At 37.4% G+C, this 18791-nt stretch overlaps 1 protein-coding gene across 1 annotated transcript; it reads left to right on the top strand.

The window, feature by feature from the left end:
- The first annotated feature begins 704 nt into the window (after positions 1 to 704).
- Positions 705 to 18138, top strand: LOC115919491 (branched-chain-amino-acid aminotransferase, cytosolic-like). Its single transcript, XM_030973487.1, has 10 exons — positions 705 to 891; positions 8615 to 8698; positions 10683 to 10883; positions 11628 to 11738; positions 12253 to 12372; positions 13389 to 13552; positions 15262 to 15490; positions 16070 to 16138; positions 16761 to 16907; positions 17393 to 18138. Exons 1-10 carry the CDS (start codon positions 844 to 846, stop codon positions 17486 to 17488), a joined length of 1269 nt encoding a protein of 422 aa, XP_030829347.1. The 5' UTR covers positions 705 to 843; the 3' UTR covers positions 17489 to 18138.
- Positions 18139 to 18791: the final 653 nt, after the last annotated feature.

Here is an 18791-nt window from a genome sequence, read left to right as displayed (position 1 = left end):
CAACCAAAATAAGCTCCAGACCAGTATTCATAGCGATCGATTTAAAAAATCAATTGGTCAGTCAAGCGAAATGCAAGATGCTCAAAATGCCACCTGCATTTTAATGTGAATTTATCTAAATGGAGCCCTTTGGAAATTACAAGAAGAAGAAGAAGAAAAGAAGAACGAGAAGTAGAAGTAGAAGAAGAAGGAGGACTCGGGAGCCTGAAGGAGAAGAAGAAGAAGAAAAAGAAGAATGAAGAAGGAGGAGAGGGAGAAGAAGAATAAGAAGAAGAAGAAGAAGAAGATGCTGAAGAAGACTGATAAGAAGAGAAAGAAGAAGAAGAAGAAGAAAGAGAGGAAGAAGAAGAAGAAGAAGAAGAAGAAGAAGAAGAAGAAGAAGAAGAAGAAGAAGAAAAAAAAGGGAGAATAGGTCTACACGACTTTAAAAGAAAATATATGCCCATGCAGACCCTCTTAAATTTTTTCTCACCAACTTACTTCATGCCACATGGGGAAAATGTCATCATAGAAACATAGGATTAGGCTCACTAATTTTGTTTACATAATTTTTTAGAAAATATTTATTTATCCCATCCGTATTAAAATCCTGTTTCGTGACCACATGAACTGAAATAGTATTGCGTCACAGATGATGTCTCTCAAGTACGTGTGCCGTTCGTTCAAGTTATACACACACACACAATTCACAGTGCAGCTAGCTAGCTAGCAGAGAGTACCCGGTACCGGTTTACACAGAGATCCCGTATAGCTAGCTACAACTTTCGTTCTCGTGCGATATCACGTCTACGTTACGTCAACAAATTGATTGGAGATCTAAGATTCCGACTGTTTATCATCGAAATGGCTTTCTCCAGTGTGATCAAATCTATTGGAAAGTCAGGCAGACAGGTATGTATGATGTGGATAATGATTACAAGATAAATGTGGTGTTTGGTGAGTTTTTATCGTGGATGAAAAGTGATCAGATGCAAAGTCAAAGACCGGTCATAGCCGTGGAAAGTTACCGGCATCATACCGGTGAAACTGAATGCCACTCTGCTCAGCTCTGCAGCTGCAGCGCAGCAGTAAGAAGATGACGAACTCGATACTGTACACAACATATCCGCTGACAATGTTCTTTTCAATGTTCATGCTCTCGTATTTTGCCACACGTATCTCAAATATACCTTGATCTGATTTGAATGGTTTACATGTATTTATGTTTGATTTTAAAGCTCAAGGCAGTTAAAAAGACTAGGCCCTATGGCCTATGGCTATGCATTGAAAGTTTGACCTCCAGTTAAAAATTAATTTGTGAGCAGCCTTTTCAGCCTTTTCAGCCTTTTTAGGAGGCCCGGAGCTGAGGCCGAGGATAATCCAATTAGAATAGATTATTAGAACCTGGAGCCTGTTTCTCAAAACCGCCATGCCCATGACGGTTCCGAAACATAGATACATCACATGTGTTAATTCTAAAATAAAACATGTTTCAAAGTCTAACTTCATGGGCATCCCATTGAAACGTGTGCTACTAATACTATGCATGGGATGTCCACAAACTTAGACTTACATGTACTGTATGACGGTGTTAAGAAACTAGCCCAGGCCTAGGGCATGTTGCCATTGGGAGGTATGAACTATGATATTTTTTTCTCAGGCAAACTGACGTAGACTATTCATTGCTAAATTGACCTGCAACTATTTATGGAGAGTCGAACTCTAAACACTTTATGAAAATGCTACCCTGTTTGGCTGTGCTTGTGCAGTTGTATAGACTGTCAATCTGTACGGTTTGTTCATTTAATGTTATAATTATAACCTCTTAAAGGCAGGCTTTACTACTTCAGCTAGAAGGGATTAGACCACCCAGCGAGCCAGCGAGGTCACTGTGACAGGTGGCTATCTCATTAACTCAGCTCTCATTTTACATAAGAAAAAGAGGATCATGGGGGACCAACAGGCACCGATTGGGGAAGTTTTCTATATAGAGGGAGCAAGTAGCTACAAGTAGGACAGTGTGCCTTTAATATATATTGGATGAATTTACCCTGAAATTAGTAACTTTGCGTGTCACATTTATAGTTACATGGCATTGCTGCCAGATTTTGTTCAGACTTTTTAAACAATTATTCTGTAGAATATTAAGAATAATCCACACTGTAACTGTAACAATTAATCATGTTAAAGTTCCTCTAAAGTGTTGGGAGCCTCCACAATTTGATGGTAAAATTACACTCAAATTGTATCATAATGTGAAAGAGGATGTCATTCATTTAAGACACATTTCCAAATGGATCTTCAACACAAATGTGTTTGAAGTCTCATGTTTTTCTGTGTACAACAGAAAACCCAAATTACTGTTTTATCAATATTTGTCTTCAAACACTTCTTCTTCTTTTTTTTTTTTTGGGGGGGGGGGGATATTTGCAGAAGTGTGTCTTAAATTACATGTACATGTACATCCTCTTTCTCATTATGATGAAATTTTGCCATAATTTTTTTTGCAAATTTGGGTCTCCCAACACTTTAGAGGGGCTTTAAAGCCTGTAGGTCACTGTAGGTCACTAATATATATTTTACAAAATAACAATTTACAGCCCTATCATGCCTACCGTAGACTTAGACTTAGACTTAGAAGTGGCAACCAAAATAGACTGTTTTAGCAACAAAAATTAGTCATTATAATAAGATGGAAAATTTCAATGCTGAAATGGTTTCTTGCAGAGCAACCAATTTCTAAGAAACTTATGTTTACCAGCCTGCAGATTTCTCAAAACGTCTTACTCATACTATTTCCTGTTGTAACTTTATTTACATTGTGTTCTACGACATGTGAGTCCACTTGTTAACAGGCCAATTTCTTGTAACATGTCCTGTGCAAACATAGACCATCAAATCTGTGGAAACTTGTGGAGATCCTGTGATTGCAGCTGATACAAATATAAATCATTACAATGGGGGGGGGGGGGGGGAAGAAGAAGAAATTATGAATGTAAATCTCCAATGAGCCCTGAATACACAAGGGGGGGGGGCGTTTCACAAAGATCCTAAGTAAAACTTATCTCTGAGTTGGACTTCACAATTATGGAAAGCCATTATCATCTTTGAAAATATTTTGTAAAAGTTATTTTAAAAGGCATAAAATGTTGATTCAAATCATTCATATTTTCTATTATCATGGGAGATTTCATGTTCTTGATGTGGAATTTATGAAAAGTCTAAAATACTTGAATTTTTGCTTTTGAATATATTTTAAGCCTACAAATGGCTCTCCATAAGTTTTAAGTCCAACTTAGAGTTAAGTTCAACTTAGAATCTTTGTGAAACACCCCCCTGCATTCTGTACAAGTAGTCACTCCTACAGTGTTTTTATTATTAAAAACAGTTTATTGATTTTTTTTTGTTAAAGTCAGTAAAGGCTATGTGCTGGCTTCATTGGCTGGTATGCCGAATAACAGATTCTTCTACAATTTGTAGATAACATTTGTAAAATAAATACAAAAAATAAAGTACCGGTAGTACAAAACTATTATAAACCGTATGGTACAGTACATAAATTCATTATACAAGATTTAATGCCTTCAGGAATCATGAGATGTAAACTGAACATGTACAATGTAGTTGAGTTAAATTCTGAGATACCGTATTGCTTGGGTTCTAAACCACATTCAGCTTTGAAGTGGACAGTTTATGTATGTATGCAGGAATGAGGTTTCTCTGCGTTCCCTCAATCTAAATTTAGAATAGACTGCATAACAATGAGCATTCGATGCAGTAGAAACAGCTTGTGAATAGACTGCATGGATATAATTGTCGTACTGTGACCTTGTCTGGCAGAGAAAACCACGACTGCAATAAATGTATGTTTTGGGGAGGGGGTAAGGAATGAAAGGGAAACCTGTTATAAACCAGATGTGTCGGCCAATTTAAATTAAATCCAAAATCCAACGTGTAACAAGTTTTTCTCAGTTGCTTTCCTTTGTGACTTTTATTTTCTATTTGATAGGGTTTTTGTTTTAGACCTTAGGAGACTGAGGGAAAAATTGTACATGTACCGGTACATAGATAAATTGAGTGGGAAATTAACCATGCTTTTGTCGAATTTTGGTCGAAGTGAAAGCATAAAACTAGGCCGCTAAAACCCAAAGGAACAGTATTTGAATGTTTGGAACAAAATGGATTCTGTAACATCCCTTTTTAATTTGAATAATCTGTTTTGTTGAGTCTTGAAGTATCTCACATTTGCTCCACTTAAATTGTTAGTTTGTTTCTACTTTACTAATTGTTCTTGTTTGTGTACTGCCTTGTATGAATTATTGCAACCGTTGTTATTGTACATGTTTTCTACTTCGTAATTGAAACTCACTGTGAACCAACAAACTATTCCTTCACATATTATTACATGTACATTGTACATATTGGTTCATCATGAACTTTTGGCACTTAAACCTTGAAATCTTAATTATGAGTGTACCCTGCATGTACAAAATGTAGATTTGATGCTAATAAATGAGCTGTACAGAGTTGATGACCTGTTGAAGAAAGAAACAAAGCAGTAACTTTTACAGCTCTGAGGTTATCAATAAAGAATTTATTCAGATAAAATACCTTCTACAGGGTCTTGAAGTATTTGTCAATATTTATTAGTGATGTTTACATAATGATAACGAAATTCTCAGCTATCAGCTGTCTGTATTTATTCGTCAGGATCAAGTATTTGATAGTCATTCTGAAGTAAACATTGGCACTCGTGACTTGCATCAATGGAATGATAATGATGCAATCCACTGTGGTATTCTCCAGCCTGATTGGTCAGTTGTTATGCTAATGAGACAACGCCCACATATCCTGCGCTGTGATTGGTCCAGCCCAGAACGCGCCCACAGGATGTAATCGACGCTATATTTCCTGGTTGTTTCCTGAGGATAGTAAAGCTGCCCTATTAAACTGGTGAATTTGCAGAGTCATACATGCCCATGCAGACAAAAGGATGTGCTTTTCTGTATGTTTCTGTTTCTTTATTTAGCAATGATTGTGATATTTAACATGATTTTGCAATACATGTACATGCTTTGGTTCAATGCACACCCTATTTAATGCAAGTATGGTACGTAGGCGTGCGTCAAGTAATTATTAAAGAAGAGCTTTTTAGAGTTCACTGGGACTGTATTATCTTTTTGTAGAAGAAAAAGTTAAGAAGACATTTTTAAAGTTCACTGGGAGTGTATTATCTTTTTGTAGAAGAAAAAGTTAAGAAGAACTTTTTAGAGTTCACTGGGAGTGTATTATCTTTTTGTAGAAGAAAAAGTTAAGAAGACATTTTTAGAGTTCACTGGGAGTGTATTATCTTTTTGTAGAAGAAAAAGTTAGGAAGACATTTTTAGAGTTCACTGGGAGTGTATTATCTTTTTGTAGAAAAAATATTTGAAGCTCACAGTTTGGTTATGTACTGTATAGCAATGTAGACCCAAGAGCAAAACAGTTTTTGCTCCACTTTAACTCACAAATTTTTGGTATTTTATCACTTTATTGACACTAACAGACATCCGGAGCTCATGGGCAACCAAATCTAAGTCTGGACCCCTGAAATCTTGATGTTTTTACATCTAGGGCTCATGGAACCAGACAGTAAAAAGTTCTTTCTGGAATCCCTTTTAATAGTTTGTTGATATGGAGCCCTGTTGTATGACTCCAAAGGGCTCTGTTTCTTAGTAACGGGGGAGGGGGGGGGGGGGGGTATTCACATCTTAAGACATACAGTACAGGATGTGCCGCTCTAATGGGTCTCTTTTTCACACAAAAATCCCTAAACATGGGTCCCATTTTTGACAAAAATATCACTAAAGATGAGTCAGTTTTCCAAAAATTTCAAAACAGTGAAAAATGCAAAATGGGCCTATATTTTGACAAAAATCTGTCAAAATGACCCTTGAAATCGGGTAGGAGTTTCAAGGCTTGAGCAGCGCACCCCCGTCCAAACCTAATCCGAGTACAGAATCCCGGGCTTGGTTAAAACTTGTTATCAATAGCAAGTTGCGATAACTGTTATGAGCTACTGAAAACGTTGCATTTGATTGTCTGAAAGCGAATTTGGTGTAATACACTGTAGAAATGAGACTTTTGTATTGATAACAAGTTTTATGATAAATGTCTTGTATAATGTGCATGTACAGTACATGTACACATGTAGTACATGGTACCGGTGACCCCTCAGCATTTTCTCTTAATTGCTCCTACATGTACACACTCTCTCCAGAACATACTGTACATAAACTATAGGGAGTGCTGCAATATTTGCTCAGGTGACAATTGTCCCAGGTGTTTGGTCTTTTTCCCATAAAAAGTGAAGGGTTAGGGCAAGACCATGGTTAGGGTTAGGGTTGCAGTCAGGTGTTAGGTTATATCCAGCGATAGGGTTAATACGTGAATACTGTTGGGTCCATGGTGGAGGTTAAGAAGGTAGTTTAGTGTAGGAAATTACAGTGGAGCAATTGGTGCTGGAGCATATGTGTTGTCACTGTTGTGTATCTACCCTTTGACTGAATTCAGTTGTGTTTTCACTTTGAAGAGTCTGCTGTACTGTCCTGTACACACAGACATTGTACAGATCCACTATTCGACAGCATGAGCTAACAAAAACAGTGCTCAAATTCAGCTGTCGACAGCTTTGGACCAGATGTTTTAGTGTTCAGAAAATTGATTTAGTGTGTACATAGAGAGCCTCTTAAAGTTAAGAATGGTGCTGTTATTATTAAGGGGTACATTGAAGTTTGCTCTGTGTGATGAGGTTCCATATCAATTGCTAAACTTCTGTACATCCGAAATATGAGCTTCACATATTACTTAACGTGTATATTGCAAGTTTAAATACATGTAGACTCCCAATAAACATCTAAGCATCATTGATGAAGAACCTGAAAAACATTACTGCCAGGCGGAAATAATCTTTTCAGATTGGACAGCCTAAAAACCAAATAACACCATCAACAAGTTAAGTGACTTGTCCACATGTCCACAGTAATCTGTCTCCTGTAAACATGTTTCTGCTTTACAATTGTTATCTCATATATAATAATTATTTTAAAACTCTTTCTGGAGCTCTCTTGGGTTTTTCCAGAGCTACCCTATCATGTGACGGTGCTCTACTTTCTGGTGCCCTCTGCATGTACATTGTATATGTATGACCTTGTTAGGGAGGAGCCCTTGTTATTGATAATAAAATAATTAATTTTTGGGGTCTTGCATCAGGAATTTAACAGTCGTATTCTACTTATTGTCTGCCATGTGTTTGATAACTGGGCTTATTCATTGGCTATCCAAATTTAGATTCCGCGGTTGCAGATTACTGTACCGTGATTTACAACCAATAGCGAACAAAACATTTATTTCTTTGCGTTATGGATGATTAGTGATATGAACCTCAAAATCGTGCCCTGCTTTAAAAAAAAAAATTCTAGATTAAACGTTATGTTGTAATAGCATTTGTGCCTAGCATTTCATTGGTGTACCACTCTCTTTCATAAAAGAGTTAATTATGGAATCTTGCATCAGTAATTCAGCAGTTGTATCCTTTTGTCTGCAATGTTTGATAAATTGCATATTCAATGGCTTGCCGATTTGGATTCCGCGCTTGCAGATCACTGCACAGTGATTTACAATGTACAACCGATAGTGAACAAAACATTTATTTCTTTGCGTTATGGATGATTAGTGATGTGAACCTCAAAATCGTGCCCTGCTTTAAAAAAAAAAATTCTAGATTAAACGTTATGTTGTAATAGCATTTGTGCCTAGCATTTCATTGGTGTACCAATCTCTTCATAAAAAAATTAATTATGGAGTCTTGCATCAGCAATTCAGCAGTGTATTCTTTTGTCTGCCATGTTTGATAAATTGCATATTCAATGGCTTGCTGATTTGGATTCCGCCCCTGCAGGACACTGCACAGTGATTTAATAATATCTTTACAGAAGTGCAGTGTACTATTTGAAGCTCATATTTTGAATATATATTATGACACAATGGAAATACTGACATTACTGACATTAGCCTTCAGTTTTATGATTGACATGCTTTAAGTAATGCATTGCATTTTTCATCCATTCCCCTTATGGTAAAGCCATTATTCTACTTTTCACTTGCCCAAGACTCTCTAAATTAAGGCCTGCATGTCTTCATCAGAGCGAAGTGCCAGAATAACCCTCTATTTTCAGATTCGAAATTGCGTGTACCGGTAGATGAAAACGAGCGCAAAATAACCTGCTATTTCCCAAATATTTGGAAACAAGACCAAGATTTCTCAGGATAAGCTGGCTAATTTGAGATCAGGCTACTGCTAGCTAAAATAGCGGGTTATTTTGCAACTTTGGTCTGATGAGGACAGGCCTCAAGAAACTAGGGGATATTTCTTGATAGGCTTATTGGTTTGCTGTATGCAGACTTGTACACCCATTAATGGTACTTTCCCCCAAGTCTGGTGTCATCGGTTTATGGCCTTCTGCACACGGAACCTGACTACCAAAATCCCTTTAAGCTTTCCAAAGCTCTTGCCATTTCTTGGCTCTCCCTTTATTTATATTACACCTCTATTTTTAACACCAGCTTTTGTTCTCTCTCTCATTTTTATCCCTAGATCTTACGGCTGACGCACACAAACCAGACAGCTGTATCAGTATGTGCTGTACGATGTGTTCACTCCAATCACGACAGTTTCAAGGTGAGATCACATTCATGTAACACTGCGCCCCTATGAACTTAAATGTAGCGTACAAGGCTAAATATACACGGGGGCGACGGGTGAATCAATTCTGTCTGACAGTGAAGTCTAGAAATTAAACGTGTTTCCTTGTAGAATTTGAATAATAGGGCACTGCTAACGTTTAAATTTCACAGAGAGGACATACGTGACATATTAATTCCTGAAAAGTTCTACAGAATTTGGTGTTGGCTACAAATGGGATATAATGTAGTACCTTTAAAGAGAAAGCCAAGTTCGTGGAAAGATGTATAATTCCTGAACTTTTTTATTCTTTTTAAAGAGTGTCATAGAAAAAAAGTCCCCTGAAAAGGATGGCTCTTCAAATGCCTTCATATTTAAAATTCATGTCTGACAAGTAATAGCTAAAGGTTGTGGACAACAATTTCATGCCACGTGTTTGTGTAGTCCCATATACACATTTATGCGTAAAGTGCAAATGATGTATAGAAAGACTTCGCAAATTTGTTATTATTTTGATGATTCCAAAATTTCACAGCGTACTACACACAAACGTGCTACATGATCAAATTTTCCCAATCGTTTATACACATTTTCTTTTACAGTGCAATCGCTTGACCTCGGTACTGTTTCATAAACCTTATTAACAAGTGGTAAATCCAATATGGCTAATAAGCTCTTAGCCAATGAAATGCCACAATTTATGTAGCTTATGACAGTTATTGTAACTTATTATCGATATAGCAAGTTTGATGAAACATGGCCCTGAACTCTACTTTGCCTTTAATCATGCATTTTTGGCATGTGTCATGAATTTGTTTTCTGAGGGCTTCAAGTGTGTGACCTCGACCCGTATTCCTATTCATTAGGCCTGTGTTCATCAGCTTGAGTTTACAAAATAACCCGCTATTTTCAGACTCAGGATATTATCCCAAAGCTAGAAATTGCATCTGCACCAGACTGAGGAGCTCATCACAAACTAGCTCGGACGGCGCAAATTAGCCCGCTATTTCCCAAACAGCTGGATATTCTGGAAACAAGACGAAGATCTCTCTGGATATTTTCTCGACCAAATATCTCGCTAATTGCAACTGCGGGCTGAAGAGGATGCAAATTATCTGGCAAACTCGAGCTGATGAAAACAGGCCTAAATACTACATGTAGCGGTGATGTTTGAACATTGTACATTCAATGTAGAATGCAAATAAATGGCAGAAAGAGTAAAAACTTGTTTAATTTCAATTGCCATTATGTATGCAGCTTTTGCATAAAGCACGCACATCTGTTGACGTCAAATGCAGTCGTAAACAGGAAGAGAAAAAAATTGTTGAAGTTGAAAAGTACATTCTTTTGGCGCACAACTATCTTGTCTGTGTATTTCCCCTCCACTAATGTCCGCATAATACCAGGAAACTTGTTGTGATTATTGTGAAGGAGGAAGGTTAATAGGATGAGGGAAATAGTTAGTGGTTTCACTTACATGTAGGTTTCAATTCAATGAGTTATGTAAATCATAGAAGTATGGAATAAATTGTGCATATTACAATTAATCGAGTTTGATAGTTTTCGCTGACTATTGTACATGTGTGAAAAGATGTAACAGTTTTCCTGATACATGTACTTTCAAACCATTTACACAATTGAACAAAGGACTAAGCCATTTTAATTTCATTTCCCCCCTCACTTTATATCCGTCTTAATTTTTCTGATTTATTACATACCCTGTACATGTAATTAATGATAAATGACTGAAATAATTTCCATTGCAAATCTTTCAAAGTTAACTTATTTTTTTATCTCTTTCTCTTAATATGTTCCCTACTCCCTTCTATCTCCCTCTCTCTGTTCCACTACCCTCTTCTATCCCTCTCTCTCTGTCTGTATATCTCTTCCTCTTCTCCCTTCTACCCCCTCTCTCTCTCTTCCACTCTCTCTCTATTTCTCTTGCTATCTATCTCTTTCTCTCCCTCTCTCCAACCTCCAGTATTCTGAGGTTCAGATTGAGCATTCCAAGGTGCTGAAGCCCAAGCCTGACCAGGACAACCTTGTCTTCGGTCACAACATGAGTGACCACATGCTGACCGTTCCGTGGACGGAGAGGGACGGCTGGAGTACCCCTCGTATCACCCCTCTCAGGAACCTCTCACTTCATCCGGCCTGCTCAGTCTTTCACTATGCCATCTGTGTAAGTTCCTTATCATGAGAAGCACCCAAAAAACAGTCCAACCTGATAATAGTGGCCACCTGTCTATAAAGACCACATGTATTGTTTCCATAGTAATGATGCTTCACTTTGCTATCTGTGTAAGATCCTAATTATGATAAGCACCCCGAAAACAGTCAAACCTGCTTTAGTGGCCACCTGTCTATAAAGACCACATGTTAAGTTTCCATTTAAATGATGCTACACTTTGCTATCTGTTTATAAAGTTCTTATTAATTATGAGAAGCACCCCGAAAACAGTCAAACCTGCTTTAATGGCCACCTGTCTATGAAGATCACATGTTCAGTTTCCATTGTAATGATGCTCCATTTTGCTTTATGTATAAGTTTTGAATTATGATAAGCACCCCCAAAACAGTCAAACCTGCCTTGGTGGCGACCTGTCTATAAAGACCACATCTTAGTTTCCATTGTAATGGTGCTTCTTTTTTCTCTCAAAAACCAAGTGTCAAAGGGACTCACTTGTATAGAAAGACTATCTGGGTGCTAAGACCTCAAAGTTTCACTCAAATTTAAAGGCAAAAAAAATGGAAAATAGAAAATAAAGAGGAAGAAAGCTTTTGATGCCTTTATTTTCTCTACCATTTGAATTTATATTTATTTATGAGCATAGGAAGCAATCGCAATGCCTGTAATAAATGAAATGATTTGTTTGAATTAATAAACTAATTTAATTATTAATCCTTTTCTATTATTTCCTTGCAGCTCTTTGAAGGAATGAAGGCTTACAAGGGGGAGGACGGTAAAATTCGCTTCTTCAGACCGTATGATAACATGGAACGTATGAACAACAGTGCTGAACGGGCTTCATTACCGGTAAGTTAATGAAATCAGGGTTTCCGGCTGTCCGGCTGTCCTGAAATTTGGGGAAACCTGGAAAATAAGTTTGTTCCTTTTTTTTATCCAGTCACAGAAAAATAAAGTATTTCATTGGCCCCAAAACATTGTAGGATGTGCAATTTGTTTCTTAAGACCATATATGTAAAGGAACAACTGTGCAGAACGGGCTACATTACTGCTATAAAGTAGACAGGGGTTGCAGCTACATGTATCCTGAAAATGAGGGGGAAATCTGACAAACGAGCCATTCATTTTTGCAGTCAGGGAAGAAGAAAAAAAAATCCAAATTATTTTGGCCTTTTTATTTATGTGCCTGATTGTCAGTTTGATACAAATATCTAGTACAGCCTTTTCTTGCAATTAGGTAATTAAATACATGTGTTGAATTAAGGGAAAGAGTGCTTGCTTAGTAGAGAGCTGATATTTCTAAATAATAACTTTATTCAATTTCAAGAATTTAACATTACTCTATGTGTGTTTTTCCACACAGAGATTCAGTGGTGAAGAGATGATTCGATGTATGGCTAGACTCGTTCAAGCCGACAAAGATTGGGTACCGGATAGCAGGACTAGCTCCCTCTATATGAGGCCCACGTTCATCGGAACCGAGGTGAGATAAACAAAATTCTTTATACTGTCAAACCTGCTTTAGTGACAACCTGTCTACAGAGACCACATTTTTTGTTTCCCTTGAAAATGGTTTCTCTTTGAAACATGTACTAAAGGAACCTGTCTTCAAAGACCACTTTTTGTGTTTCCCTTGGGCGGTCTTTATAGACAGGTTTCACTGTACTTAAATATGTTGATTTACTTTGGTTGCTATAGACAGGTTTGACTGTACAACGTTATTCAGATTAGGGAAATAGTAATTTCCTATTGTCTAGCTAAAAGACACTGGGGGACACATGTAGAGCATGTGCATCAGCAGCTCGTTCTTTGTGGAGTAACTTTCCTTTTTTCTCATCTCTTTAAAGCCAATAGTAATACCCTTCTAATTTTCAAAACCATACTGAAGACCCACATAATGTTTGCAAGTTACAATTAAGTTTCCCTTTTTAGAGTTCAGCTATTTGTTCATTGACTTCATATAGTTATGTTGATTTACTTTGGAGCTTTTGAACTAAAATCATTCTAAAAGGCATCTCCAGAGATGATAATAATAACAATAATCTAGATTTATATAGCGCTTAATATGGAATACCGTTTCTAAGCACTTTACAGATATTATTACCACCGTCATCAGATTCATTCACGCACAATGTGCACCATCTCCACTCCCTGGGGAGCATTCCTACCCTGTGGTCACCATGGGAGCATAGGCAATTACTGACACAAATGCTTTCGTCTTCCTACCGAGTCCCCATTTCTATCTTGGGTATTGAGTGGTAAATGTAGATTAATTCCTTACCAAAGGACATTGGTGCCATGTCAGGGATTGAAATCCACCCTCTTTAAATTTGAAGTCACATGCTTTACCATGTGACTATGACACTTCTTGGATAGATGGATATGTGCACTTTATGAATATTTCAACAAATGTTGTAAATGTTTATTATCGATTTGTAATGTTTTTTTGGAAACATAAATAAATTGAAATTGAAAATTGAAATTGAATTATTATTCCAGCCAACCCTTGGTGTGAACTACCCCAAGCATGCGCTTCTCTACTGCATCGTGGGGCCAGTTGGGCCTTACTTCGAGACAGGTACATTCAGCCCGGTGACACTGTACGCTGATACTGCACACGTCAGGGCGTGGCATGGAGGCGTCGGCTATGCTAAGATGGGCAGGTAAGGACCACGCCCTATAGAGGGTATTTCAGGCCTGATAATTACTCTGATTTAAATCGTTTTGCGATTAAAAAAAAAAAAATCCCCCCCCTCCCTCCCATTTTTTTTCTTTTTTCTTTCCGTTTTCTTCCACCATTTATATATTTATAATTATGATGTATCATGAATAGTTTAACCTTTTTTTTTATTTTGATTGTTATGGAAATAAAAACAAATGAACAAGCAAACGGAGGGCAGGGTGAAAAGTTAATGAAATGAAAAATATTGTCTGGCTATGCAGACTAGCTCACAATCAGACATTCTTGTGTTGACTGAACTGTAAAAAGGCAAAATAGAGGATAATATAATTGGGGGGGGGGGGGGGGGGGGGAATGGTAATCAATAATTGATATTAATAATATTAATAATGATGATAATAATGATAATCATGATAGTAATGATAATCATGATAGTAATGATAATCATGACAGTAATGATAATAATGATAATTATGATAAAATTGGGAGTAACACCTAGATAGAGCTTATGATTTAATACTAATGTTTGTAAGCGATGTACTGTTATTACTCCCAGCATTAGCCGAGTGGCTCTGATATTGCGCTCTGGTATTTATGCTGGTAGTATATAGGGTATGATACAAATGACATTGTGTGGAAAGAATTAAGGGATGTTATATAATAATACAGACAGGAAATATGTGCTAGTAAATTTAATATGAGATTCCATTTTCAGGGTTCTAGCCTCCTTACTAATCAAAACTACATGCGGTCATCATAGTTATGTGTGGTGAATATAATACAATATAATACAATATGATAAGATATAATACAATATAATATAATACAATAATACAATTATATCATATTCAGGTGAATCTCCAGTAAAAATATGGCCAGTCTTACAGACACAATGTTAAAAGAATTAAAGAGAATAAAGAAATTTCTCTCATGTTTCTGCTTTCATAGTAATGAACCCATTACAAAGATTGGATACCCTTTAAACCTACATGTCATTCCAACTCTTTTCATAACCCTATATCTTTGAATAGCAAAATAAATCCTGTTGGAAATGTAATTGTAGCATGTATCAGAACACCCCCTCCTCACACACAAACCTTTTTTACACTCCATTTTAAACAATTATGCTTGAACTGTGAATGCCCAACTCCACACTTGGGTCAATGGCTGCCAGCAACTTTGATAGCTGGGTTTTTATTTCACTTCCTAATGAATGGGATGGATGATTATGGAGTTGATCTTAACCACCTTAATGACCACTTTCCAATGAGAAGCACGTTTTTAATTTTTTAATTTTATTTATTTGAACAGTACTGTAAACAAATTTAAACATTAACAAAAAAAACCTTCCCCCCCCCCCAACAAAAAAGGAAAGTGGATATTAAGACCAGCTATCTTTAGAGAGTAATGTTCTTTCCATTAAGAACTCTTTTATTTTGACTATTCTCTTGTCTTTTTATATTACTATTATTATAATCATTATTATTATTATTACTTTTAATATTATCATTATCATTATGATTGATATTATTATCATTATTATATTTATTATTAATAGTATTATTATCATTATTATTGATAGTATTATTATCATCAACGTAATTATCTTTATCATTATTTTGTTGTTGTGCAGAATAAAAATGTTACATGTACATGTAGATAACGCACATTGCCTTCTCCTCTCATCTTCAGCAACTACGCCCCCACCATCAAACCCCAACACGACGCGGAGGCCAAGGGCTGCCAGCAGATCCTATGGCTGTACGAAGAGGAGCACTACCTGACTGAAGTGGGCACCATGAACATCTTCATCTACTGGGATAACGAGGCGGGCGAGAGGGAGTTGATCACCCCACCCCTCGACGGAACGATCCTCCCCGGCGTGACCCGTCGTAGCTTGCTTGATCTTGCCAGGGAATGGGTGCGTATTTCTATTCGATTCGATTCAATAAATGTTTATTTCCTTCACAAAAACAAAATGAACACCTCATGAATATTGATGATATTTACGATGTTGTGTTGGAAGGAGGTGAAGTTCTCTAAAAGCAGGAGGCTTGTGGTGGGGTCGCCGTAACAAAACTAAACCATTGATACATGTGACCAACATGTATGTTTGCATCTTTCTGCTAGGCATGCAAGAAATTTATTTCTATTTCTTATCCTGGCTGTGGCTTTTGTATAAGTAGCATGGTATGGTCCACTTGTAAATAAACATTTTATTATTAGAGAAAACTTTCATTGGTTGGAGTAGTCATAGCATGTAGTTTTATTAACCGGCTTCTACCAAACTCAACATTTATTAGACAAGCTTGGTATTAACACACTCCTGGTCAGAAAAGGTGAAAGAATCTGTCTGGATACAAAAAGATTAATCCTTCAATGAATAGGGACTCTGGCAATTCATCGTCACCTATCTTCGCTCCAGTGATCTCGAGGCTGCAGACAGCAATAAATTGTTTGAATAATCTTTCATTATTGCTTTATCTCTTTCTTCTAACAGGGAGATTTCAAGGTGACTGAGCGCAGGATCACAATGGCTGAATTCCAGAAGGCTCTCGCTGAGAAGAGGGTAAGTTACGTACGATGATCTACTGCTATAGCCATTTTCAGACGTGGCTTCCTCGTCGGCATAAGTTTTTCCCTGCAGCAATAAATGTTCCATAAATATTTGACTTACACCATTAGTTGTCCTTTTAAGTGAACACGACCTTCCACCGACCCCGTCTTACTCGGCGTAACATTCGGAAGGGGTGGCGCCCGCACAAGTTGACCTCAACCCAGCACTCACATCTAAACCCTGCTAAATTCAATTTTCATTTTATTCCTAAACCATTCAGAAAATCGCTTTAAGACATCAAAAAATGTGCATATGGTGAACACTGTAGGTTCGACCCCGGAAGTTTTAAAAGTTAGGTTATACAATCCTTGTGAAAGGTCACAGATTCTCCAAGTGCCAAGCGAGAGCATCCACACGGTCAACTAACGCTACCCTCAAGTCGTCTTAGTGCGTTACTCCTGTCAAAATCCAGGAGTAAATCAGTCAGCGTAAAGGTCGACGTAGCTAACACAACTATCGTTCAGATGGTCACTACCTCGACCTTACCATACTCACGCTAACTAGCTTTAAAGACGACCTTTATGCCGAGCACAATTTGTGATTCAATAAGTATATGTTTTCTCATGTCATACAGATCGTAGAGTTCTTTGGTGCAGGTACTGCCTGCGTGGTGTGTCCCATCGGTAAGGTCTTGTTCAAGGGAGATATGATTGATATCCCAACCATGGATAATGGAGCAGAGCTGTGCAAGAGATTCTACAATACACTCATGGATATCCAGGTATGTACTGTACACCCTCTCTTTATCTCTTTCTTTCTCTTTCTTTCTCCTTATCTCTGTCTGTCTCTCTCTATCTCTTTCCTTCTCACTCTCAATCTCTCTCTCTCTCTCTGCCTTTATCTCTGTCTTATAGATATTCAGGTATGTACACCCTCACTTTATCTCTTTCTTTCTCCTTATCTCTGTCTGTCTCTCTCTCACTCACTCTCTCTCTCTCTCTCTCTTTCTGTCTTTATCTCTTTCTTTCTCTCCATCTATCTCTCTCTTTCTTTCTCTCTCTGTCTCACTCTCTGTCTCTCCCTATCTCTTTCTAATATCTCTTTGGTAAGGCATTTATCCTCATTATTAAGTTACTTAGAGAGGAGTTGAAGCCATTGGACCCCTAGTTTTTACTTACAAGCATATACATGCTTTCTTAGCAGTCGGGTAAAACAATCATCAATAATCATCGTCACTATTATTTCTGTGTCTTATTCTCCCCACAGTACGGTAGGGTCAGCCACCCCTGGGCCATGGAGATCGACGAGCTGATCGACCTCGAGCTCAGCGACGAGGAGACGACCAGCATCAAGGTCAACTGAATAGAAGCCCCTCCTCACCCCTGGAGGTCACTGACCTTTGATGTCAAAGGTCGTCGAGATGGGTCCAGTCCTTGCCACGGATGACCGTTTGTATATCGATGTAGTAACCGACTTCACCCCTGATCCAACATCTTGTTATCTCAAGTGCTTCAAGTTCAGTCAAGGCTCGTTCTTATAATGTACTATGCAGTTGCTTCATGACTTGGTTGTGCAATCTTTTTAGACTATTTATATTTTCCCTCTCTGTATTCATGGTGATAGGTTCCTTTAACTTTATCGGTAATATTCGATAGTTAAGGCTTTGTTTTTGCCTAGCTGCTAGGTCAGGCAATCTTTACATTTTCATGTCATATCTTTCTTCCAAGTATTCAGGCTATAATGCTTCTCTAACTTTTTCTCTCAATCCTTCGACTACTGAATCCTCTAATTCACGTAGTGTTCATACAGGGTATACCATGGGTTAGCGGGTAAACAAAACGTCAAAAATCATTGAAAGTTGCGCTTCTCAAGGTGGAGAAACGTCGGTTAACACGTCTGCTTTGGCCCTTTCTGTTTCCAAGGCCCCACACTAACTTTTTTTTGGATGTGGGTCTCGATTGAAATTGTTAAAGTCCTTACGGATGGGCCCTATGTAAAAAATTAAAAAAATTAATAATCTTGGGGGGCTCCGGACTTACATTGTAGACGCCCTTGAATCCGGGCACCTGTTAGCGTCGAACCCTGCTTTATCTATTTCTGGATATCGTATTTTGTATATAAAACCTGAAATAGCAATAAAAAATTATGTGATATCACATGCATTCATGTTTCCATTCACCTTACGTTTAGTTCAGACCTTTTTTAGTGACATGGTACTGGTTTTAACTTTTACTATAAATTAAGCTCACTGTAAAGTTGTTGCACAAAAGAATTGTTTATATTCATTGGTTTTTTGTTTGCATAAGAGAATTGTAGGAAATGAAACAAAAGTTGTTACAAATTGTGTTCTTGCCCTCTTGAAAGTATTTAACCTTTTTTTTTTATTTGAAGCTGTTTATTTTCAGTTGGAGTCATAAAAGTTTTTTTTCTTTTTGGCATATTTTTTTAGTTTAGCTGTGGGATTCTTCCATATAAAAAAGAGAAAGGCAAAGAAAATTGCATGAATTCTGAACTGCATTGAGAGTAAGCAACGTGTTTGTATCTTAGGATGTATCCTGAGTGCCAGAAGGGTATTAAATCATTTCCTTTATCACAGAGTTAACACCCTTCGGGTTCTCAACAGACGGTATGTTACGAAGAAGAGAAGGAAAGAGTGATGAAATTG

The sequence above is a fragment of the Strongylocentrotus purpuratus genome, unplaced genomic scaffold (assembly GCF_000002235.5).
Source record: "Strongylocentrotus purpuratus isolate Spur 01 unplaced genomic scaffold, Spur_5.0 spur5_contig_865, whole genome shotgun sequence".
Taxonomy (NCBI): Eukaryota; Metazoa; Echinodermata; class Echinoidea; order Camarodonta; family Strongylocentrotidae; genus Strongylocentrotus; species Strongylocentrotus purpuratus.
Note: the sequence above shows the minus strand (reverse complement) of the source record. Positions and strands in the feature narration are given on the sequence as shown.

What these genes read in the sequence shown, in the direction of transcription:
- LOC115919491 (XM_030973487.1), top strand. Translation starts at nt 844, where the DNA reads ATGGCTTTCTCCAGTGTGATCAAATCTATTGGAAAGTCAGGCAGACAG. An exon ending in TCTTTCACTATGCCATCTGT is followed by an intron (nt 10,884 to 11,627) that starts GTAAGTTCCTTA and finishes ATTTCCTTGCAG; the next exon opens with CTCTTTGAAGGAATGAAGGC. An exon ending in CCACGTTCATCGGAACCGAG is followed by an intron (nt 12,373 to 13,388) that starts GTGAGATAAACA and finishes TTATTATTCCAG; the next exon opens with CCAACCCTTGGTGTGAACTA.